Source organism: Scophthalmus maximus, chromosome 17 (assembly GCF_022379125.1).
Source record: "Scophthalmus maximus strain ysfricsl-2021 chromosome 17, ASM2237912v1, whole genome shotgun sequence".
NCBI classification, from domain to species: Eukaryota; Metazoa; Chordata; class Actinopteri; order Pleuronectiformes; family Scophthalmidae; genus Scophthalmus; species Scophthalmus maximus.
This window is the reverse complement of record NC_061531.1, coordinates 14,823,752-14,850,279: the sequence shown is the minus strand read 5'-3', so window position 1 is coordinate 14,850,279 and position 26,528 is coordinate 14,823,752. Positions and strand designations below refer to the sequence as shown.

The 26,528-nt window shown below is 44.7% G+C and overlaps 1 protein-coding gene across 1 annotated transcript in view; it reads right to left on the bottom strand.

Moving 5' to 3' along the window:
• Positions 1 to 3,915: 3,915 nt before the first annotated feature.
• Positions 3,916 to 26,528, bottom strand: part of hs3st4 (heparan sulfate (glucosamine) 3-O-sulfotransferase 4) — a 69,657-nt gene continuing 47,044 nt past the window's right edge. The window contains exon 2 of the mRNA XM_035616351.2: positions 3,916 to 5,997. Within this exon, the coding sequence (XP_035472244.1) occupies positions 5,343 to 5,997 (655 nt within the window). The 3' untranslated portion in view covers positions 3,916 to 5,342. The remainder of the gene's footprint in view (positions 5,998 to 26,528) is intronic.

The window sequence follows — 26,528 nt, the reverse complement described above, 5'->3', positions numbered from 1 at the left end:
ATTCAGCTGCAACTGGATTACCGCACATTATCATAACACAGTTCGTCGAGCCAACGCGATTTTTTTCTGCCGATTTCATTAAACATTCATTAATTATGTATGCCTTATTTATTGGTCTGCATTATCAACATGTTTATCTCTCAGCGATTGCTGTCTAATTGGTGATTAGATCATCACTGTGTGTGCAGTGACGCTCACTGTCATTTTTTTTGTTGCCTTTTTTTCGTCACACGGCATCTCATTAAATAAAAGAACGCAGGCAATTGAATTAATAGTAAACACAGGCACAAGAAGGGTAAACATAACAATGATGTTCCTGTATTTCTGGGTATCAAAGCGTTATGTTACAGTCATTTTGGGAAACTTTCTTTTTCATCGTCAACTTTGGACTTGATGGGAAACTGCAGCCGCGGCCAGGCGCTTGCAATAACACACAAGATGAACAACCTCACACAGGACTTGGTGTGAGACCGGCCGGCCAGGACACGGAGAGGAGCCATAGATGGGAAATCAACCTAGCAGCACGGAGCAGAAGATTGGCTTCAGAGTCAAGTTTTATGAGAGGATGCTTCTCCGGGCTGAAGGCGGGAAGCTCCGCAGGAAAGAGCCTCGGGTGAACTGATCACCTCCGCTGGTGACTCCGCTCTGTGCAGGTGTGAGGTAATGTGAGCGTATTTGATCCACGTGCAATTGAAGGCCCCTTTTTTGAGAAAGATTTTGATTCCTGAAAAGCACATGGGAGGGGAAGTCCCGCGCCTGCGCCACACACCAGTTTGACATTCGCGGCAAGTATGTGTCGGAAAATGAGCCGGTGGTGCTGAAGAAACAGAGGCGATGAAACGCTCTCCGTCGCGGGGCTGTGAATCCCAATGTGTTCGGTCATCGGCGTGCACGTTGTCCCCCGGCAACCAGCGCACGCATTGTGCCCTTTTTCTGACCCCCCTCACCCATCTTCACACCCGGAGACAAAGACAGAAATCAGGGGGTGCTACGCTGAGGAGGGAGGAGGGGATCGGAAGCAGCTACAGAGCCACCTGGGAGACATTGTCATGCAGATGCGGTTGCTGTATGGACAAACACAAGGTGCCACTTGAAAACGATGCGCGCGCACAGTCGCATGTCATTTTGTGCTTACTCTGTTTCGGGTCATATTTGCTTTGCAGCGATTGGCAGCTGCCGATGAGCTCGTACCGCGTGTGAACAACGAACAAACACACGTTGGTCTTTTGCGGGACCTTAAAGGGACAGTTCGGTGATTTTGAAGTGGGCCTGCATGAGTTACCCATGCATAGTTAATAAGTTACCTCACGGAGATGGGGATCAGCGATGTCATTTAACGGGGTTAGGAGGGGAAATGGAAGTAGTTGGCGCAGTGATACATGGCCGAAGCACGCTAAAACGGCTGTCTGGCAGAAAAATGAAGCAGTGAAAAAATACATCCTCCAGTGTACAATTGAACAGATTTTCTAAGCATTTCAAAATATGGCGAAAAATACATTTTTCGTTGCACTGAGACTCGCGCTACATCCACCTCTCCTCCAAACTCCGTTAAATGACATCGCTGATCACCATCTCCATGAGGTCGCATGTGAACTACGCACAAGTAGCTCATACAACCCCACTTCCAAATCACCGAACTATCCCTTCAAAACCTGGATTAAAACTGCCCAGCGTGCACCCGGTTTGGATGTCGGCGGGAATTGAAAAGGGTAAGGATCATTAGGAGGCCACATTAGAGGCTAATTCAGAGTGGAGTAGCGCAAAAGTTAGTTGTAGAAGTCGACTCCACCGTGGCCTCTTTGCGCAGCCGGTCATCATTCAGTCAAATGAAGTGCAAAAAAACAATTAGTTGGTCGTAATGGAAACTTCATTACTTCCAAAGGGTTTTTTTCTTTGTAAACACGTTCCCATAGACAAACTATTCACACTTGTTTGGGTTCAAACCGAGCCCCCCCCCCCCCTTTCATTTTGCCCTCCAGCGGTATATAATTATAGATCATCTGAATCCAAAGTGAAATGAAACACTTGCAACACGCTGCAATTGCAAATCATTTTCATTGCATTCCCGGCTACACGCAGGTGACCTTTGCGTGCCGCGGCCTGCTGTTTCACCTCTTTCCAATGACTGACAAATGGGAATTTGCACTCGCTCATTTATTTACTTCACACAGCACCGCCGTCGCCTCCGCTTGATTTTGCACAGCGTGACCCCCACCGGGAGGAACACATGAAGGACGGCTTAGCATGTCTTTCATGTGCCGTTACTCTCGCAGGACGTATCACAGAGCGCCGCCTCTACCTAAAACAAGCAAGAGGTACAAAAGAAAAAGCTGCGTGTGTGTGTGTGTTCGTGTGTCTCTGTTAATGAGTGGTGGGATCCAAGTGTTAACTTTACAGAGGAATCCCCCCCCCGCACATGTGATCCTGGAAATGCAAATGACGGAACAAGTTGCATATTCATAGATGAAAATAGTCCTCATCTGTCCAAATAACACTTTTGGGGGGCTTTGAGCATCTCCGCACCGAGGAGTGACTGTACGGCTGACTATGCATATTCTAAAGCTTTGGGAAGAAATGAATAAATAAGGCTTTTTTCTTCAAGTGTTAATCTCGAAGAATTCAGTCCTGGTTGCGTTGGGCGTCGCCTGTCGTTACTGGTGGTAACATCGAATGTGGTTTGATACCGACAGGTCTCGTAACCATGTGGCCAGCAAAAAACGAACTTGTGTCATTTCAATAAATAAGTCGGGTAATAATGTTTTCCATCAGTCTGTGAGCAACCGTGATCTGAGTTTTACGCTGCACACAGCACGGCTGTGCGAACACGCAGGGCTCAGTGGAAGGAGTGGGTCTCCTCGCTGGGCAGTCGGAGGGGTGCAGCCTGTCGCCCGCAGCTCTTCATCTAACAGCTCACTGTGGCTGCTCCCGACTGTTCCATTACCGCCTGCAATATTTCACACTGACCGAAAATGCCCCCAAAAAATGGCCGCTGGCCCGGTGGCTGCAAGTGCCACGTTCACTGACGAGCACATTGTATTTTTTCTGCGACTATTTCATGGTAATAGTCAAATGACGTAATGCCAGTCAAAAATTCGTAGGAAATGTTAGATTTGAATATCGTCACAGGCACCCAGTTCATAATACTGCTAATATGTAAATATCGCAATACTTTCATCAGTGGTCCATGGGCTCATTCAGCATTGTGTCAAAACGTTGAACACTTTAACATATACTTTAAAATGACAATCTCCCAGATTGCCACTTTTAAATGTACGTTCAGCACGTCTTGCTCACAGCTTATACGCAGAGCTTCGTCTGTGCGAGACAGCCATCCATCACGCCGCATCGACTCGGAGGATGATGTGTGTGTGTGTGTGTGTGTGTGTGTGTGTGTGTGTGTGTGTGTGTGTGTGTGTGTGTGTGTGTGTGTGTGTGTGAGAGAGGAGAGGGAAAGAAAGAGAAGAAGAGTGGCTAAAAGTGCAGCGATAGAGAGATTGTCAAGAAAACACCAAGGGATGGCTGCACAGAAAGCGCCTTTAAGTGGAAGTTGTGACTCTGGGAGGGTGAGACCCGGAGGTCAGTGTTTCGGGCCCCGGCGCTACAAAGGGCAGTATAGTGCTTACTTTGATTGAATCAATTGCTCTGTGTAAGTAGCTGCTGGTGCCGGCCTCCCCGGGGTGAACGAGAGGTCTGCGCAGAGCGAAACCGATCCAGCCGCCCGTGACCGGGGACCAGGGAGGACCAACAGAGCGATGCATCATAGCCGGAGCAAACCAGTGATGTGCGGCAGACTGTATTTATTGACTCATTGACGGTATTGATTGTCTCAATCGATGAAAAGTCCAAACAGAGACAAACAGACGGACGCACAGAGAGGTTATGCAAAACCCCCCCCCCCCAAAAAAAAACCAAAAGAAAAGAAGGAAATGATCACGGGGTCATGTTGTGATGTTCACGGCGCAACCCTGTTGTCTTCGTCACAAGCATCTACCCACGTGGGTCCCGCTGATCACAAGCCTTTTTGATAGTAAACCTCCGGTCACAGCACATTTCCCTGGCAGACATGAGCTCATTCAAGTTACGCACACACAGTAATTGCTTGGTAATTTACCTGGGCATGTATGTGTTTTGGTGTTTTTTCCGCGACAGCAAATTCTCTCTGACATTGACATTGTTCCAGCAGCAGCGCTTTTTATTTAACACGCCATTAATCTCTAATGACAGAAGACCACATGGCAGCAGATGTTTGCGAACAAATCTCCCTGCTCGGTCCTCTGCCGTCGCTCTCCAAGCCCCCAATTGACACGTGTCGCCTCGACAAGCGGAGGGTTCACGAGGCAAAAAGAAGAAGGAAAACAAAAGAAAGTCCGGCGAGAGTTAACGGACACTTTGGGTGCATTTCGGTAGCAGGAAGCCGCCTCTGTCGGGGATGCACAGCGGACCCTTGGGTGTTTTGCAGAACATGGATTCACTTGTCAAATTATGCCAAAACCACTGATACTGCACCACAACTGAGTGCGTGGTCATCAGTATGCTAATGTCCGACGATGCAGTGAAACAATCCAATTATTGGATGACGGCCACTGTTCATCAGCTCTCTTATTGAATATGTGTGCAATTAATGAGTGCAGAGCAAACGGAACACTGAAGCTGAGTAGATTAACACTTTGGTAAACTTGGACTGACACACCAAAAAAAAAAAGAGGAGTCAGGATTGTCACTCAGAATATGGACAACTGAAAAGATGGGCACGTGTCGAAGTACTATTCCACTATGTGTCCGTGATTTTTCTTTTCAATCTATCTTCCCCTCTTCTGAAGCAGTTGGACAAGCGTCGAAAGAAATAATACAAAGCGCTTTGTGGCCTTCGCCACTGAAATAGAATCTTCTTTGTAGTGAATGCTGGTGAGTGGGTGTGAGGGCAAGAAACGGCAAGGAAAGTAAAGGGAGAAGAAACAGGCAGAGTTTACCCTTGGGTCTCATGAGGTAAGGACACTTAACTCATCGCATGCATTGCCATAGTCAACATGATTTTGATTTTTGTATCAGCTCTAAGCTTTGAAAACAAAAAGGAATAAATCATCTCCTTTTTCACAAATATAAATATATTTTATGTTTGGTATGTACAATAATGGTTTTCCATCATGAACATTAGTATTGACGGGGAGAGAGAGAGGGAGAGAAAGCATGTCAGTAAACTCTTGCTAATGGGTACAGACAGACGCAAGGACAGCCATGACGGATTGGCGTGCTCTGGCACCCTCTCTGGAGACGAAGCGGGACAGTAGTAGTTTTAGTGAGAAGGCTGGTGGTGTGGCGGCGCAGTGCCGTCCCGCGGTCCACTAGTCCTGAGAGCTGCGGGATTCACTGTCGTCCTCCAGCTCCCATTCAAAGTTCTGGCCGGTCATTTGGTAGAACATCATGTTAAAGGGTTTGTAGAACTTGTGCAGCCGGCGAATCACGTCCGAGTCAATGGTAGGGTGAGTTCTCCCTTTGGACTTGCCAAGGCACCTGGGGGTGCTGCTGTCCTCCGGCTTCTTCAGGCAGGGAAACCCTTTAGTCTTATTGAAGTAAAAGTGTTTGTCTGTGACGATCCGCTTCAGTCCCAGGAAGTCTTGCACTTTGGCCATCTCCCCCGCGGGGTCCACAATCAGCCTCTCGCCGCTGACAAAGTGCATTTGGGAGAGGGGGAAATACTGCATCCAGCTCTCCAGGTGGAGCGCATATATTCCGATACGCAAGGCGCTCCACGAGGCGTCAATGAGACCCAGCGTCCGGTTCTTAAAAGCCAGAACCTCAAAGGTGGGGATCTCGGGTTTCTTGGACAAAGTCTGCGTGTAGTCCGAGATGGCTCTGGTGACGGGATTACGCACCACTATGATAAGCTTGATATCCCTGGCCATGGAGTGGATGCGCTTCGGGGCATGGTTAGTCACAAAGTAGCTGGGTGTCTTCTCCATGGTGATCTGCCCCTCCAGCGTGGAAGGCATCAGGTCTCTGGGAACACAGACAGCAGAAGAGCAGCTTAGCACGGGGTGTTACCCTGAGCACCTCATGCACTGCAAAGGGAAACACGCAGTTGCAAGCAAATTTGGAACATTTATTAAGCCGTACATTATTCGAAATTACAAGTGAAAATAACAGTTATTATCACTGGACATTATGTTGTGGGGAGAAACATACAGCTAATTACATCCGCCGAGTAATATGCAGGAGATAAAAGACAGAAGATGAAACGGCAGGCAAGCGAGTGTGCTCAATGCTTAATTGACTCCATCTGTGTTACTCCAGGAGCTGTTTTGGAACTTTAATAATGAGTTCACTGCATATCATTAATACCGGGGTGCCTGGGGTATTGTTTTGTCATACATTTATTATGCATGCTAGGCTCACACTCAGTGTGCAGCCAGTTTTATTTCTAATGCACATGTACTTCCCCATGCGACGGGTGCAGGCGGCTCCTTTCTTCTCCTTTCTGCACCACATTTATGGTTCGGGGCAGTTCATTCGAGGCAGGAGTGATTAATTACCAGATTCAAGGTGATAATTTGTAGTACAATAGAAATGTCCCCGACTTGAGATGAAATTTATCTTGGGGGTAACAGGAAGTAATTTGCCATTGCCACAAATATTATGTGTCTGAGAATGAGTCGCAGCTATACGACGACGGCGCAGAGGCGGGTGCATTACATGCACAGAAGCATGTCTTGCTTCCACAGTTTCTATTTTTGTATCGGTAATAAAGCATAGCATTTGCCCGGAGCAAATCCTTATCAAATGTTTACACTGATGCTCATTGCAGTCCGTGCTGTTTTTCTTTGTTTGCAGGCTATGCGACTCAGTGCTAAATTGGTACATTAAATCCTCTGCGAGACATGTCGTTCATTTAACTGCTAACAAATACGAGCTCAGGAGCACCACAATATAATGTATAGAGAAGTAGAATTAAAAAGCCCCCTCTGTTTTTTTCCTTCCGAATTAAGTAATGCTTTCTTTGAATTGCACATATAAAAGCGGCCGAACAAAAATGCAAACTATTCCACCGAGAGACTCGCAGTGTTAGTTGCAGGAAATTCTCTCCACACTTTTTTGAATAAAAGCTATTTCCTCCTCCGTGCAATATATTTTTTTCCATTATGGCTGCCCTGCAACAGAGACCTAAAGTTGTAACGATATAGTCACATCAATCATTTGCATCTTGGACATATTCTAAATTAACTGTTCGCCGGCAAAGAATCCAATTTACCCTGCAAAACATAAGAGCTGTTATGCACATATCGACCGCCCTCACACACATGCATGCACCCATGGATACTGGGGCTGAAAGTCTCACAAGTGGCCTGGTAATTGCATCTCAGTAACAGTATTGCCTTCTTGATGGGTAATTTCCCTCCGGATTATGTTTGTCCCTTGACAGTATAGAACTGTGGTTACTTCTGGGGTCTGTAATGGGATATTAAACATATCTGCAGATAGCATAGTCACTAGAAAGAGTATTAGTTTTCATTATATCCCATCACATTCTACTCGTCCTACCTGATAATAATGAATGGCTAAAGATTTTCGTAACCTCTCAAGGACTTCCGCTCGCTCTGTCTGCCACTTAACTCCAAAAGTGCAGTAGGTGGTCTAATGGTGCAACATCACCATGTATGGTAATAAAAAAAGATGCTCATACACACCACAGTGAATCACCTTGAAACAACCAATATCCTGCTTTATGGACACGAGCCGCGGCATCTCACTGGTAATGTGCTGTGCATCTTTGGAGCATATCCAATTGAATTGGACAGATGTACAATGTTCAAGGTCAGCCCCTTTTTTTTTTTGAAGATGTGCACACAACAAGCCATCGCCCTCATTGGGTTCAGTGCTAATCATCATCTGTTTAATTATGAAACGATGGAAACTGCACGAGCAAAAAACACTTTGGGTGGGTTTTGATTGGGAATCAGTCACGGGTCATGTCTGCCTTCCATCTCTGTGGGAGGGCGAGGCAGGGAAAAAAACCACAAAAAAAGCGCTGATAAACAAGTAGATTTCTCCGTGCATGGCTAATGACTCCTCTGGCCTCGCAGTCGAGTGGAGGTGGAGAAAACAAGTTGACTCCCGCTTTTGTTTTCCTTCGCATCAGCTGCTCGGCTCAACGCGGGTCATTCAGGTGGGCAGGAAGATAGAATCCGTAGCGCTGAGGAGGCCTGGCAAACCATCTGCTGTTTACTACCCTACTTCCTGGCATTTCCACACACGTCCAAAGCTTTATTTACATAGCAAACAGAAGTGTGAAGGCACGAGGTGCTTCATGCTCGGGGGAAACTTTAAATGATCTCTACCGCGAGGGACAGTATGTCTACAAGAGCAGTGTTGCAATGGGGGACATGGCGAATTGTGCACAGGTATCGATTGCAACTCATGCAGAACATGGCTGTGATTCCCCACTGCACAAAAAATTAGTTATGATTCCCTTTGAAACCGTCTCAATGCATTTTCCTCAGCGTTATTATAACTTGTATAACCACCGCCAAGAGCCAGATCCATTAAATGGAGCTTAAAAAACAGTCAAATACATAATAACACAAAAAATGCAACCTTTAAAACTACACTTCACCATTTGTGTCAAGGCCTCGTACTATAATTTAGGAAGTGCGTCCATTTTAACGCCCGCGCCCGCACAAAATTCAAATCCAGAGGAAGACGCCCAGTCGTCTCCCAAGCCCGATTTGTCATTCAGAACACGCAGGTATACCGAATGACGGCACATTTTTTAGTGTTCCTTAAGACGGGAGCCAATCTTTGCAGATAATCATGACTCTTCATGCCAAGTGCACTGGAACATGCCCAGGCATTTAACGCAATGTTTCATTATGCGCCGTCAAACTCGCGCAGGGGGGAATATTTTTGAGGCATGATGAGGTGAGGGATCACACTAATTTACATTCTCGGATACTAATAGGTCCAAGCTGTTTCTGGAGGAATTGAGTTTGTCCCGAGGAGCTCAGTTGTTTCTAATAAACTCTGGCAGAGAAATTGAAGCCCCCCCCCCCCCCCCGTCCCTCATTTGGATTGATCACGGCTCGACTGCAGAGTATCAGTCCGCCAAGCTTCCACCATGTCATGTCAAATACAATCAATTATTCTAAAGGAGTCTACTCATAATAAGCTCCTGAGTCCGCGGCTCCTGAGAGCACATTGTGAAGACTGCGCCAGAGATGTGGGCATGACTGAAGCGGCTGTGATGCTCCAAGTGATTCCTTTAAGAAGAAATAAAAGATGACTCGGACGTGTGAAATAATGACATGTCTCATTGTGTTGTTGTTGTTGTTGTTGTTGTTGTTTTCTGTCAGTATTGACTCAGTAAAACAGAGTAATGCCTCTGTCATGAAGGTGCAAAAATGTTTGTCCTTTGAGGAAGAACAATTTAAATTTCGGTTTAATAAAGGAGACATTTGCGGATGAATCCGTCGTCCATGATCAATTTAATGTGAAGCTATTTTCACAGAGGGCAAAATTGGTCGACAATGGTCGGTCCGGACATCTGAAGTGAGAGATCTGGGGTCAGTTTGCAACGAATAATCCCGTTATTGCAGCCTGAGTGACATGTCTGTGACTGCGGCAGCGCAAAAGATCGAAAACGCGGGTTCACTGGGCAGCGGAGAAACAAATAAATGAATAAAAAATCCCCCCCCCCAAAAAAATTACAATTGGTGGGTCAGATGAGTCATTCTTCAGTCTGCTCACGACGAGCGGACGCGCGCTCGCTTGGCAGCTGGCACACGCGAACACAAGCCTACGGGGCAGAGCGAAGGGTCCTCGCAGGTCTGTTGAGGAGTGGGAGGCGTTGTTTTGTCACAGTTAAGGTGCAACTTTTGGGAGAAAAACAAATACAGAGTGCGCTGCCCTTCTCGGTGATCTGATCAGGCTCCAGTAATGGCGGAGGCTCTCGTTTGTTTTTGTTTTTCTCCATCTCCGCCTGACCTTTTCACCTGAGTGAAGTGAGAGGATCCCATAATTGCACTCGCGCCGCAGCAAAACGCCGGCTCCAGTTCTCCAATATACATAGAGCTGCGATAGATTCATTTATTATTATTGCTATTTTTTTTACATGACCCCTTTTTTTCCCCCTGTCGGTAACGTGTCGGTTGTCAGTCAGAAAAAAGGCTCTGTGTAGTTTTTCAAAGGCCACGTTAATGATTTCTTTCATTAGACATTTTTTTTCTGATATAATCTTGCGCGAGCATTAGGCAGACGCATATTTCATTATAACTTCCTGATGCACATCTGCTTTCACAAACTTTGTGCCATACCAACATATTTACAACTTGCCAAATATTCAACTTAACAGCCGATCCTTTTATAAAACATGAACCACTCATAATTGCATTTCCTTCAAAACACACTTGCTGGAGGTGGGGTTGTCTTGCAGGCAGCGGTGTGTGGTTCGGTGAAAATGCACCACCAGTGCGACTGAGCGAGCAGCAGCCGTGCCACACAACGGCCGTGGTTCTGTTAGGCTGAGGCGCAAAAAACGCACTTGTTTTTGGAAAAGATCCGCGCAACGGACCACAAGAGTCCATCTTGTCAACCGCGCGAGCTCACCTTGAAACGTCTCACTAATTAATTTATAACATTCTGGCGGTGGGAAATGTGCCAAATTATCCTCTCCAAAAAGTCATTAATCAACATTATTGTTGTCGGTGCCTCCTGAGTTCAGTCAGCTTTAGTGACAAGCAAACCGTGTCTGCATGACAAGAAGAATAAACTGGCGAGATTAATTAAAAACAAAACACAGCGCCCCCCCCCCCCCCCCCCCCCCCCCCCCCAAATAAAACAGAAGAAACTCTAAATGAGCCCATTATACTTGCACGGCTGCAGGACCGTCGGCTTTCGCAGAATAGCCGAGGACAGAAAATGACAGCTGGTCCTGATCAAAACCATATTCCCCCGCTCTCTTCCCGAGATCCCCTGAAGACCGTCCCGCTTCCAACGGTGGGCAAGCCAGGTACCACTCTCCCCGACAACACCAGACTGCAGTGCCGAGGATCTGAAGCATGTGTTCAGATGCCCTTTGGACATGAAACATTTTTGAAATAAAGCAGTGGGCGAGGAGAGGAACTGCGAGCATGTTTGGTGATGCTGCATCACCCCCCATCATTGGTCTACAACACTTTATGTACTAGGCCTGGAAGTTGAGTCTATTTTTAACTGTGTTAACGTCCGTGGAGAAATTGGATGTGGCCTTATCTCAAATCAAAGACTCAAAAGGATATTGCTGTTTTCCGCTTCGGTGCAGATTTAACATTAAAGCATCTATGAAAAGGCCCTGATTCCTCCTGACGGACCTAACTATACAGGACCATACACCTGAAATGATATTCTTTCATAATGTCTCATCTAACAAGCACAACAGCAGTCTGCCACTCCTCCTCCTCCTCCTCCGAAGATGATGATGTGCTTCTATTATTGTTATTTGCTTGTTTGTTTATTTGCCTTTGGATGTGCTGATGAGAGCACTTCAGGCTACACTCATTCAATTTGATCACAATTGCCCTCAATATTCCGTTATTGATGTTGAACGCGGTCGCGATGCTGCCGGCCCCCACTCCGCAGCACCAGCAAGCGCACTCTGTCACTGACAACAATTAGGACGTGAAACACAACGCACCAACTGCACATTGGGTTGGTTTGGAAACATAGAGCTTTGTATGTTCTTCTGTCTCAAAATAAACAACAAAGAATTTTGCATCTTCTGTAAGTGGAAGTCACACCTGAATACGTCAGAGTCAAAGGCTAAAATTTACATACCGAAAAATGTTGCAGCTCCGGCTCAGTTGAGCAGAACTAATTAACATGACAGTTTGAACATGATAGATTTCCTTTGCCTCAGAAAAATGCCCAACACTACAGGATCCAATGGTTTTTTTTTTGTTTGTTTTTTTGCTGAAGCTGACCACAGATAAAACTCTGCAGCTGTCAGACTGCAACATGACGTACGAAGCATTTCACACAAATTCAAATTGGCGATTGTACACTGTGACATATCTGTTTGAGTTTGTGAAGCGTACTTGTATTAGGTAAGGTTTATGCGAGGGGAGCAAATTTATCAAGCGTAATTTTTCAAAATAAGAGCATTCCCTGGTATTTGTCATTTTCCAATTATAGTTCATGCACCAAGCCTACAGTGACACAACATCTGACAAGATGACGGAAATGAGAAGACTCAATTAATGTGTGGGTGCAAAAGATATAAAATGCTGCTTTTTACTATATGGTAGGAATCAGCATCAAATAAGAAAATAGAATGAATCAGGGGAAACCAAGGTGAAGTGAATATTTCCATGTCTGGGTCAGGAAAAAATAAATGATTTTTTACTTTAATCCAGGAAATATACAGTTGATACAGGCTCTAACGCTTGCTTTGCCCGGAGGTGTGTTTGTGAACTATTGAAGAGTTCAGGAAGGAGAGGCTGTATCTTTCTTTTATATATAATATATATACTATATATATATATATATATATATATATATATATATATATATAGTATATATATTATATATATATATATATATATATATATATATATATATATGAGGTGATATTTTGCCAGCGCAATCAGTTAAACACTTGAACATGAACCTTTTCAAGAAATTACCTATCAGAGCCACCTTTGTTCTCCATTTCTTTCTTTTTTTTACAGTTCATTACGGAGCTGTAGGTCAGTGTGACACCACAAACTTTCCATTTTTCTGTGCGAGACATCAGTGCATATATACTCAGTATAACAGAGCTACCTTCGGTGAAATCGGCTGAAAGTCTGCAGTTACCCCCTGTGAGGTAAATTTAAGGTGATTCACAAAATGTCAGGATGAATATCAGGGAGAACTTTTGTGGCAGGCAAACTTGTAACTTTTGGCATTTCTCATATCGCAGAAATTGGCAATGTCTTAGAACTGTAAAGAAATGTCAGCACGGGTCTTCATCTGTCCAAGGAACAGTGATGCTACTGCATCTGCCTTGACTTTTTACTGACTGTATCATTGGTTTTATTCAAATTCAAATGCAATTGATAGGCTAAATATGGATGCTGGAAGGTTCTCTCTTAATCTTACACAGTTTTCAAATTAAAAAGCTCATCACAAGAAGAACATAACACATCCAACATGTTCAATTTGCTTGTGATAGTTAATAGAAGTGTTGCAGGTATTTATAAATGGCGCAGGGAAACTAGTGCTCTTGCATTATGATTCAAGAGTCTTCATCTACGCAATCTGCAGGCTTGGATCGCTGCGGTCAGACATCCAACCCCAACGGAGGGGAGAACAGCCTCCAGCATTTAGCTCCCTTTATTCCCCAGCCAGTGACGATGAGGTGAGATCTTGATCGTCTGCAGCGTGCTGGTCTGGCACCAAAAAAATAAACAAATAAGAGAAAAGAGGCCTTGAAAGATTTACTAATGGTCTGCGTGTGTGTGTGTGTGTCGCCTCGTTGTTATATGGATTAATACCATGAACACTTTAGGCCTTTAACTGTGTCCCTTTCCCGCCCTTCTCTCTTTACTTTCCTTCTAAATTGAATTATTGCGCTGATTTAATGAAGGAGAGCAGTGGAATAAGTGAATTTAAAAAAATAAAAAAAAAGAGTAATTGAATCATAATTCTTCTGCATTTCCACTGCAGGAGAGCGTCTCCATCACCAGAAGTGCTGCCGTGGCGCTGCGACAGTTTGACCCCCTCGTCGCAACGCGCACACCGAGCACCGGGGGGAAGTGTGTGGATCCTGCTGCGCAGTGGTCGTGCAACTTGAAGGTCTTTTGAAATGAGTTGGGTTTTTTTAAAAGCGCAATATATGCAAAAGTGTTTGCCCAGCACTTTGGTGCGACAAACGGAAATGATTTTTCCTCGTGAGGAGGGGCGAGAGTCTATTCTCATGGGCGAGTTTGGCTGCTCCCTTCTGCTCCGTGTGATTTTCAGACGACCCGCAAACATCTCTACGATACTGCACCGATAGCCCTTTGTAAACGGCCCGTTACATTCCAACAATGGTGTGGATAAGTTACTACGTGATATGGTGATGCTGTCAGTAAATCCATCAGAGCGTCCTTCTTCGTGTCACTCTATGACTGAGCTGTCACAGATGTCATCTGCTCGGGGAATATTTGCCACATACCCATGACAGACAAGAGGAAGTCCAGTCAAAACTCAAGAAAAGAAAAGAAGGAGGCATGAAATGAGATGTACAACATGAGAGATGTACCTGTTCCCCTTCGCCCGTCTCCATTTTCTTTGTGAGAAAATGCTTCAAGACGCACAAATTGGACAAAGGGCGTGTAGCGTGCAGCGAAAGCACCGTGAAAAGATCGACTACTCAAACAGTGTGAGAGTTAAATTCTTTTCAGCCGCTGTGGCAGGTCGTCCGGGGCAGGTTGGCCCGTCCCACTACAATCACTGTAAAATATTCATGTTGGGCAAAAGCGCTAGAGGAGAACGGGGACGAGAAGGTGTCATCAGGAATGCAGATGTGGGGAAAGGGCCAAAATGTGGTCCAACTGACACTGGCATGACAATTCTTCCGCGCTAACTTTAGGAACACCGGGAGCTTTTTGAGTTCAGGTTATTGTGTCTCGACAGATCCACATCAACTCATCGATCGCCACATTTAAAGTATGTTCTTTCCACCTTTGTCATTATTCAGTTTGATCCCAAATGATTTAAATAGTTCTGGGGGGGAAAAAGAACTTGTCCTTATAAAAAGGAACCTGCCACGTTAATCAGGAAGATGATCAGTTATGACAAGGAATAGCCCATAAATTCCCCCGAAGAATTTGTGCAGGATAAACCCAGTGTGAAACAATTCTACCTAGCGTTCATCCATCCATTGTTCCTGGGTGTTCTGTAATTCACGGAGCTGCAAGCCAGACTGCAGTTTGTGTGTGTGTGTTGTTCTAAAGCTTTCACCTTAATGTTTGCAACCTGTAAATGAAACGTGCAGTAACTGTATTTAAGAAAGAAAAAAAAGAAATGACACAGATTGATTCCCTCGGCGACGTGATGGGGACTGGTCGGTGAAAACTGAGTTTGTTAATGTTGTGAGAACTTTTCCTTCAAGGGTGAAACCCTGTTTTCAGAAGAGCCTGAACACAACACACAAACACTTGGACTGTCATTTGCAAGAGAAAAAAAAAAGAATATTGATTTTTCAAGCAATCCCCTATTCCACTGATTTCCACCACTGAGAACACCAGTTATGAACCTTTATAACCTTTAACCCGGCCGCGGCCTGTTTTACCAGCTTATTGATTTCGCTGCGATCGCTGCTGAGAATCACGACGTACAATTATTGACGACACCCCCTGGAAGAGCGCACTCGCGTTTACACACACACACACTGGTAGTTTCTGTGACATACTGTAATTCACTTTATCATCTGTGTGTGTTTCCACAGCGGCAGTTTTAGACAGAACCCTAAAACCGAAGTGCAGCAACAAACCGAACTGTTCAAAATGAATTACCGCCGGAACCTCTGGGAAGTTTTTCAACGAGTGTTCGCGGCTATTTAAATGCAAAAAGTGTGCGAACACGACCGAGCTGCTAAATATCAATTAAGGAACAGGCATTCTTCATCTGCCAGCATTAGTAAATGAAGTGTCGCCGCTGAAATGTCCGCTGTATCTAAAGTAGCCTGAACTGTTGTTAAAGTCGACGTGATGGTGCGTTCCATTTAGCAAACAGATGAAACAGCCAAGATAATAACATTCACGAGGGACTGAAAGTGACAAAGGAATGAGAAATTATCATTCCTCAAAATGATTTTCATCAACAAAATTACACATTTGGACATTCATTAGAGTCAACATCACCGATGCAATTAGATTTCTTGTCCAAATCCATCACATATGCAAAGATATTTTTAAAAATGGCACATCGTTTTATATCCCCGGGATCTCACGGCGAGGCTGAGCGGCTTGCACGGCAACATCTGGATGCAAGGAAATCGGCCGCTGCGGATGTTATAATCATGCAGACAAGGTCTAAGCTGCTCCATTACGGGCTAAGCTGACCTATCAGTGGGGCTTTTGCTAATCCAAATTGTGCTTTAGCTGGCCGAGATTGCTCAATTCAGACAGTCTGCTGGGAGGAGGGGGGGGGGGGGGGGGGGGGGGGGGCGCTAAGAGCTAGAATAGATCACCTGCCATATGAGCTATCATTTATGATAGATTTATCTCCACGCATCGTGTGTGCACAAAAGCCCAGCTATTTATTTATTTTTTTCTTTCTCCCCCCAGTTAGAAAAGCTCATTTTCACGCGGGATATTCCATTTGCTTACCATATAAATGTCAGCTGAGGCCAGTTCAGATAGCCTTAAGCATGTTTGCGTTTGACACAAGCTTAATAGCCACGGCTGCCACACTAACAGCGTGTTTAAAAGAGCTGAGTGACAGTTATATTTACTGCTGCAGACAGCAGAAAGCACAGAAGATTTCCCCCTTTTTTGGGGGGGATGCTTCTTGTTTTGAGGGTTGTCACTTTTGGGGGGATGCAGAATTCTGCATCCTTCCTGTTTCTATCCCAAGGGGCTTCTCTGCGTTTACCGTGACTTCTGTGCAGAGGCCAGACACGGGGTCAGGTTGGCCGTTTTGTTCCGACGCCGTACGGCTGCAGCGCGTGTTCAGCAGCTCGCAGCGGGCTCCACAGGTGCACCGCGTGCGCCAGGCGTGACACGACGCCGGGGAAATTAATTTGCTACAACCATATAATGGTTAGTTATTTAATCACTGTTAGATTTAATCTAACGCCCTAATCTCAGCGGGTTTCGTCTCCTCTTTGAGTTTCCTAACTGGAAACGACGGAGGGGCACCGGAGACCGAGTCCACTATAAAAAAGGACCCGACTCCGCAGTGTGAGTGGGTTCAATGTGCTGTCACAAAGAAAACACAGGAAACAACCACTCCACTAAATGTCTCTCTTTATAGACGAATGGCTCCAAATGATGGCATCTGGGGTTTTGTTGGTTTGCAGTCATGTATATTTAATATTCTGCAGGATCAAGGCTCGGCAAGTGCTGTCCTGCCTTCACCAACTGGAATACACCAGGCGGAGATGTCAACTTAATGCACAAAGAGCCTCTGCGGGAACCTCTAACCTGTTTATTGAGGCAGTTCTGCAGTACTTATGCTGCTTACAGCCCCCCCGCCCCAAAGCCAACAGAAAGGTATTCTTTATCATTGAGGAAAATGGACAGACAACACCTCAGCTGTGAAATGGCTATTGCGAAAAGTCATTGAACATCTCGCTTGGTTTTCAATACTCAAGATGGGAGAAGATATGAGGCTGTAATCCTTGAATGGATCATGGTATAGCCCTCAGCCACGAGCAGCCGGTTTGAGCACTTCCAGTAAACCCCTGCACACACCCTTAATCTCCCCGGCAGAGGTGGTTTGACACGGCAAGTGAACATGCCACAAACACACATGACAAATGCAGGATAATGTTTTAGAGATACACAGATTAACTTGTGTAATCCGGTGCTACCAAAGGGAGAGCTTAAAGAGAAATGTGTTGAATGTTTATAGATAGAATAAAACCAAATATTAAACCTTAATCTCTAAAGGCTTCTCTTTTTTTTCTATTGTTATCCCCATATGTTCTGCTCTATTCTGGGAACGTGAGAGAGATCAATTGGAATTCAATTAAACACCAATGGTGTGAGCATGGTGTTGTCCTTTAATATTTCTAAATTCAAATTGTCTGCACAAAGGACTAAATACTTTGGATAACTGCCAATGAAAAAAGAAAAAAACTAAATTCAGTGAATAAAGTCAAGTCATCTTCACGCACATGGGCTTTTCCAAGTAATTTCATGGAGCGACTTATTGCTTCAGTGTCAAACAGCGATTTGCAAATTCATTTAGAAGACAAGGGCTTTAAACACACAGAGATGTCCGCTGCCCTAAACAGATAACAGACTTTTGTTCGTCTGGGAGTTGGGCGATGTGCTGCAGCCACTTCACAGCTTTCATTTTATGTAGGTTTCGTGTCTGTGCAATATTTAGATTAAAATAACAACAAAAAAACAATGTGCATTGTTTGAAATGTTTAACGTGCATTACTGGGAGTTATTTCTATGATTTTGTGAATATGAAACAAAACGCTTTGGTACTCTGTGTAGATCGTTAAGGGGAGAACAAGATATGAATAGCCTGTGATTAACTCCTTCGCTGACACAGTCCCACAAAATGCCTGGAGCGTCACCAGGTCACATTTCCGCTGACAGCAAGTCTGAGGGAAAAAAAAGTCTGTCTTTTTTTTTTTTTTCTGGGTCCAAAAGCTGCAGTGATAGCCGAGAGCAAACACAACTCTGATCTAAATGATAGTACGGTTCTGCCGCATGAGACAATTTACCGGCACGGTTGGCTGAGAAATGGCTCCGCTAATACATTTGGGCAACAACCACATGTGTTTGGCCGTGACACCATATGCGGGGGGGCGGGGGGGGGGGGGGGATGTAGTATGTGGTGTGACTGCAGTGCCACAGAAGCCATTTGTTTTTCAGGCAACATATGGCTGATGCTTAGGAAACCACAGAGGGATAAAGGCACCTGAGGGTGGCAAGATTGTGGTAATCCATACTGTGTGTCAACCGACTCAACAGTGCCTTCCCTACAGCCTCCGTGCTCACACACTTCAACAGTGCCTCTCTCCAGCTTCCACTGGACGAGCGATGGAATGTGAATTTCGGCAGGAGGTCAAGGTTCGAGCCACACCGGCTAGTCCCGGAGGGTTTAGTCCTGATAATGGCAGCTCGGTGCTATGGCTCAAATTCGCCTGAAGCACATTCCCCCGGACCAACTCCGTGCCACAGCACCGACTGTTCCTATGCCAAAGTAAATTCGCTGACTGGATAATGCACTGGGAGACATGCTGTGCGCCACACCGTCCCCGTGCACGCGCTTATGAATGCATACAACGCCGATGTATAGACTCCACGGTCTGCTGAACCTGGACTTCCTGTTGTCCTTGCGCAATGTTTGTCAATATCGACTCCGTTGAAATGTAAATGAACACTGCTTCTCTGAACCTCCGCTACTGAGCAAATCTTTGCACATTGATCCGTCCATCTGAATATTCCTCGTAGCCAGAGGGGAAGGGCTCAGATTTCAATTTCTGATGGAATGCATCTGAGAAGTCCAAGTTTAAAAAAAACAAAACCTGTCTAATTATAAAAAACGTCTGTTTGCTCGAACACTGCCTGGTTCTGTATGTCTGCTGACGATGTAAAGCCCTAATCTATAACCGACACTTAAAGTAGGTACACACTTCCAACCCGGAGGATGAATGTTTTAAAGCAATCCGTCCATATGGGCTGAGCAACATGTTTTTAATTACTTGTGAATCCTGCTCGGCTATATCGCTATATCTGTCTGCGATTCACATCAGTATTTAATGAAGCGCTGTGATCAGATGATTTGGCACAGCAAACTGCATAGCAGATTTTTATTGCTTTCCCCGTGGAAATGCAACCCCCCACCCCAAAAAAACTAAACCCTGAAGGTTTATTACTGCATTTCTTCCTATAAATGTGTGTGCTTGTACCCAAAATATATATTTAAAAATATATTTTTTACCCCCCCACAAAATACCATTTTCAAATTCAATATCATCATTTGAATTCCCCTTTCATCTTCAACAATGAAAGAAAGAGTCAACCTCCGACTGTTGTCTTATCTCTGTCAGTGCTCTGGGGCTCTGTGTTAATATACATCATCCTCACACCGTGAGATCTTTACTGATTCATCATCCAAGACACACCAAACAGTCTTTGTTGTGTGCGCACAGCAGCCGGGCCGGCCAATCCTTGAACTTGTCATGCTCCAGTTGATGTGGACCCTCCCCCCTCTTATGAAATGAAGCGCAGTTCATATGAAGAATATAATTCCACGATTAGTCTATTCTCATAAATCGAATTGGACACCATGGGTGTGTAAAGTGAAACAATAAATGAATTACCTAATGGCGCATACAACGGATATATAATCTTGATAGACATGATAGAATAGATGGATTCCAAAAGGTTGAAGCCTTATGAAAACAAGTGCCTCTCGTGGCCCCATGTTTGCAGACGCACCTTGTAATCTTGCAGCCGAAGTTCAGATATCATTTACAACACAATGTGACTCCTTCTTCAATATTCTTAGGCAATAAATATGTGAGGGAAACAGCTTCAAACAGCTCAGCCGAAGGCCCTCTTCTGCGACTTTATCAGCTCATTCAAAAAGCCAGAGAGGAAAACAGTTTGTTTCTTGAAGTGACATATGATTATCTCCTCCAGTCGGAAATTTATCGTCAAAGAAGGTTTCGGAGTGAAGTTCAAAAATGAGGGTAGGGAGATTGAGCTGCTATTTCCTTTCAAGGTAATCAGGTGTTTTTTTTCAGGAAACCATCACCTAAAAAACACTGGTAATTCGATCATGCTGCATATATCTATTTCCTGAACCACGATCCCTTCAATTAGATTATATGTGTTATGTATTTTTCTGCACATAAAAAAAAAATACTAAGGAGAAGCGAAGTTAATGCACAAGGTTTAAACTGTTTGGTACTTTACTGTATGAATTGCTACTTGCAAATGTTGGACTCAAGTCAGAGTTGATTTGCTAAATCCCTCTAAAATTCTTCTTATTTGGCAAATAACTATTTAATTTACTACCAGTTTGGTATGTTAAAAAATTCTCAACACAATTACTGTACATTTCTTACAACAACAAAACAGGAAATGCAAATTAACTTCATCGAATTTAATTAATTGGAAATAGAATAGCAAAATCCAGATCCTTAAGGAAACGGTTTCCCAGTTTGATGTTGGCGGACTTCGATCTTCAAAAACCTTTAGGATAAACTGAATTTTGTAGACATAGGTCTTATCACTCAACACTAATCACACTAACACTCTTTTTGGTGGGGATCGAAATGGGATCAAATCTCTTCAGTCAGGTTCTGAAGTCTTGTGGAAGAGCGGAGGTGATGTTCAAGTATACTCATATTTTTAGCCTGACAACATATCTATTAAAAAAAGAGCAAGTGGCTGTTCTTCTTCATACTTGTATTATGCACACAGTGTGGTTGTTATAGCACTCCCAGTGCATTCACTTCCTGCATTTTCTCTGAGCAGATGTTGGCATAATTAATTATTACACACCACAATCATCTTCCACACAACAAGGACTGCTTCATGGTTTAAAATGCAAATGACTAACTCTTGGTCTCTCCCACCACTTGTATCTTGGAAAAAATGATAAAAACTAAGTCTGGATTCCACATGGATAATCTCAGATGAAGTGAAATGGGCACAGAGTTTCTAATGTATTTTAATGGACAGTTTTTATATCAGAGCGCAGCAGTTAAAAGCCTGTCAGAAAGAATTTTCCCCTCAATTAATCCCCTGCTTGGTTGTTCACATGATCAAGTTTCAAATGTGTGTTTTCAAGTCAACAGGCACCACTAATCTTTACAAACCCAGCCGAATGTTGTGTGCAGAACCTTTGGCAATCTGCATGACTCATGTTAATATTCATGCACCGCAGAAAGCACGTAATGTGTTGTTGGTTTTTTCCAGTTGTAACGAGCACGAGAAGTGTTCGGCTGCTTGTCTGTGGGGGGGGTTTCTGAGAGCCTGGAGATTTCCAGGGCATATTATGAGAAACAATATTATCACGAGGTCCACCTGATGATTGCCTCATTATAAATGGTCTCCACATTGGCTTTTACCTCGGCCAAAGACAGAAGGCTATTAAAAGATGCTTTATTCTCTCTCTGGATGTTCATTATTTCTCACAGTTAAGGATGTTGACATCTCAAACAGAAAGCCCTGAAGTGACCAGCCTCAGGCCTGTCACAGGGAGCGGAGATAAGCCGCACATGCATTTTCCCCGTTTGCATTTCGTTCAAATTGCCGAGACTGATGAGGTTCCTTCATGATAATGTCATTTCTGCAAACAGGCAATTTTTTTTTTCGTCACTTGCACATTGCATGTCTTAACGTGATGCTTGTCTAACCTGGTAGTGTAGAAGAGGAGGCAAAGGTCTCTACGCAGCTTCCTCAGAGATCCCTGGGACAGAATGATGAAGTCTGAGAGAAAGACTAGTATTTATTGATAAATATACGGTCCAAGTCCCATTTGGACAGCTCTGTAATCACGATGACTTAATGCGCAGATAGAAGAAAAGCGCAGCCAATGTAATGACCGTGTTGTAAGGCATTCCCAAATAAAGCCTGTACATTATTCATGCTGCTTAAGTGCTCCAAGTATTGGGTTTGATTTACTTTACAAAGCGAAACGGCTTGCAAGACAGAAATTGGGCTTGTTTTTTTCTTATCAGCACAGTTGGAATCCATATATATTTCAAAAAGGTTTCTTGACACAAAAACCAACGGCGCCAGCACACCCGAGAGGTCTTTAAAGTCGTGAAGTGTTGACGTGGGGCAAAGACTTGCTCCGTTTATGACGCACTCCGACTGCTCCCAGGTAATTAAAAACTGTAACATGTGTGTTTGTATACCTCAGAGGTTGATTCTGCAAGCCAAGACTGTGTTTTTCAGATGTCCCTGACATGCCAGTATTCAAATCAGACACTTATTATGTTGATATGATAAGTATTTAGCAACAGAGTACACCCATGATATTTCCCTGTAATTCTCGGAGCAGATGTTCAGCGCAATCTGACGGAGCACCACGGGCATCTAAAAGACGCTGATAAAACTATTAAGCAGCTACACGCGGCATATTTGATCAAATATTCAGATATGGTGGGGAAATGAAATTACTACTTAGCAAATCCTCACATTTTTCAAAATGAAGAACGCATAAGTTGCCGTCGCCATTGCAACACCTGTCATGCTCTACAATAATAGCTTGATTTATCACATGGAAATGAAACAACGGGTCCACGATTCACACGTGAGCCAAAAATAAGCAGGTTCCAATAAGGCCTTTGACGACTTAAAAGATGACTGATGCGTGCACATCAATCTTTAGCCGTTGCTAGCAGCCATATTGCAAATGCTAAAGCTCTAAGTGTTTCCTAGAGAACCTCTTCTCCTGCTGACTTTTTGTCCCGTTTGGGCAAGGGACCACTGGGTGACTGACCAGGCGTCCCCCCGTTTTCTTGGGACACGTCCCCTTTTTTTTTGGTGGCCCAGCTGTGCCCCGTCCCCACACTTCAACTGTGAATTCAGAACAGAAAAGCACACCAGCAGATGGAAAAACACATAAAGTCCCTATTATAGCTCAGTAACTTGGCCTCTGTCCTCTTCCATAGGTGGAGCGTTCTCAAGTACAATATGATAGATGAGTGTCTTTGCATACTGCGATATGCAACACAGATCCATAGACGCGACCCTCACATGCTCAAAATCCGTAGCGTGACGGGCTTACTGTCCATCCTTACATTTCCAAGCTATTACTGGACAATCACATTTGGGGACAGGGTTTAGCCAGTGATCCAAAGGATTACTTTCTGTCTTAAACCTATTTGCAAAAAAAAAAAATAATAATAATTCTATAACAACAGTTGGTATTTCAATTTATCAACAAGGCTTTTTGCACTTTCTGTGATGTTTTGCAGATGCGACACTCTCGCCGTGTTGTTCGAGTGCTCGTCTCTTGGCCCCCAGACGCTCCTCCACCTCTGCTGCGGGCTGAGCGACAACGAATCCGGTCTGGCTGTCGTTCGGCATGACCACGGCCGAGAAGCACACGGCTTTGGGCTGCGTACACATTGACCCCTGCACGGAATCTGCCTACGACACTGACACTCGTATCTCAGCCGGAATGAGCAGTGCTCAGACCCTGCGAGCCGACAATACTCCCCCGTGATAGAAGTTGTTATGAGGTGCTTCTGAATACCTGTCAAGGCGCATCATTGTTGTTCCTTTTGGCAATTTTTTTTATCTAAAGCAGCAAGACAAGAAAAACAATGGAGGCTCAGACAGCCCAGACCCCCTTGCCCCAAGGCTGACAGACTCATCAGCGTGTATTTTGGTGTATTTTTCATAAAGGAGCAGTTGTTCCGCCTCATGCTAACATATCCATATCCCTGAGCATTCAGTTTCAGGTAGAATGGCATAATAACAAACAACCTCAAATACAATATTCATATTAATCTTGCACCATCTTTCATTGGACTTCATCACGAACATCTTTGATTTTTAGAAAAACCAGACTTTGTCCGGTGTATGTGAACATGATGTGGTCGTCCCAGTGACCTCGCAGTTAATTGGCAAGCCCCTACTACTAACTAAGCTACTGTAGTTGTGACCGTTTTGTTTCAATTGCCATGAGCTTTTGTGAATACGCTGAAACACCAGGTTTCTTCAATACCACCCTGAGGGCAAGAAATAATAAAAAAGCAGTCACACTTCAATCTGTGGTGTTTAACTCTTTGCATTTTCTGAGATGAAACAGGAAACCATAAAAAACATTGAACTATTCTGCAATGACGTCCATTGTCAAGAAACGTGACTTCATATAGTTGATCCCTGGGAATTAAACAACAGTTCAGAATTTTTCTTGTCACACCATTGGTCGACATACACCTCACAGGTGCTTCATTCCACCGGCGATTCCAACACTTTCCCGAGCTTAACCGATGACCCCCCCCCCCCCCCCCGCGGGATTTGCTGCAGACCAGTTAGGTTCGGGGAACAGAAGCGGGGCAGGAGAGCAGGGGCACGCGCTTAGCTTCAGGCTAAGCGGGTCTCGTTCTCTCCGACTCCCCGCTCGCTTATCAACACAACGGACGATAAGATCGCGGATCTCTGTGCACAGCTTGAGCTGCTGATAACAAAGAGTTGGGTCCCGACATTGCGTCTGAGCCTGGCAGGCCCCCCTCTCAGCGGAGTGGACCGAGCAGAAGCAAAGGAGAACAGCTGGTGCACCAACGCCAGTGTCATCGGTTACTACGCCCCCCGGCTGCGGAGTATTTGATGTTGAACCATGGAGCATTTGACATAAGTCATGATAACAGCTGTGTAAATATGTGCCCCCACGAGCTAATGGAGGGGCCTCGTGCAAGAACAATTTTCGTATTCTTATCGTAAATCTCTCTCACATGTTTTCGTACGAGCGTGAATCGTCCGGCGGGAGGAGGAGGAGGCGGCGGCGAGGTTTATCAGCTGTTCTGCAGCCAGCCACCACAGGGTGATTGGGATGATTTGATTTCACTTTTTTGGAGCCGACGCGTCGTCGATCTTTAAAGCCATAGACCCATAAGACTGTACAGTCTAGGGCTGGACATAAACCCAACAAAAACTAAGGAGATGTCAATAAACTTCTTTAGAAGATCAAGACAAATTGGGCACTAAACTCTGTTTACCCCCCAACGTTGGCAGCAAAGTATGAAGGAGACTGACTGCTGTGAGCGATAACCCCACCTACCCACTCACACAAACACTCCCACACACACACACACACACACACACTCGTTATACATTACACACTTTACAGACTTACCAAAGACTAACATATGGCACATACACCGTACGTATTGCAGTATTGCACATACCTCAGTGCCAAGTCAGCTTTATTTATATTGTCCCGAATCAAATCACAGAGGCAAAGCGCTTTTCACACAGGTCAAGGCGATGATCTTTCCAATATAATTTTACATTACAGAGATCCAACATCCCTCCAAGTGCAAGCATTAGTGGCAAGGGAAAAAACTCCTTTTGACAGGTACGTAGAAACCCTTTAACAGAACCGGGCTGTAGGTGGGCGCCCGTCTGCGTCGCCTGGCTGCGCCGAGCGCCACTGCTGACGGCGTCAGTCAGATTCACCGTCCTGGTACCGTATGTTTCTTATTGGGGAACAACATATACACAAAAGAGACACACATAGGTCTACGACACCATACAAGACCTGTTGAAATATCTCATAAACAAAGTGGTCTACGACTCTATACAAGGCCTATTCAGATATGAAATAGACAGTTAAATGGCACTTTGATTAAATCCCATTTTGCTTGGAAATAAACCCCCCGCCGCCCCGAAAAAACCAGACGGTGGCCACCACTGTTACACTAATCAGCCAACTGCCTCCCGTTCACAGTGTATAAAGAGGCTCGCTACAGTGCGCAAGCGCTGTGCCCGATACTTTGCTTCCTACACCCAGTTGTTTCACATCGACTGCACCTGTCGGAGTCTCTCACAGTCTATAGAACCGGAGCCGGCTGAGACTAATCAACGAGCCGAGGATTTCTGGAGTGTAAGGCACTCCTTCGCACAACGAGATTGACCGAAATAGACTGTTCATTCCGCATAACAATTAAAAGTACAGCGTGTTTCCAAATCTTTCGAGAGACGGTGCGAAAAAAGGCAACATGCTTTTTGGTCTGATAAGCATGTTTTTTAGTATATTGTCATTCCGCCTGTCTTGTATCGCCGAGGGGCCACGGAATCTGACATTTCAGTCTCTTTCTTTTTCCGCCGCAGAAGGTTATCCCGTGACTCTGTTCTTCCATGCACTTAGATGAACTACTT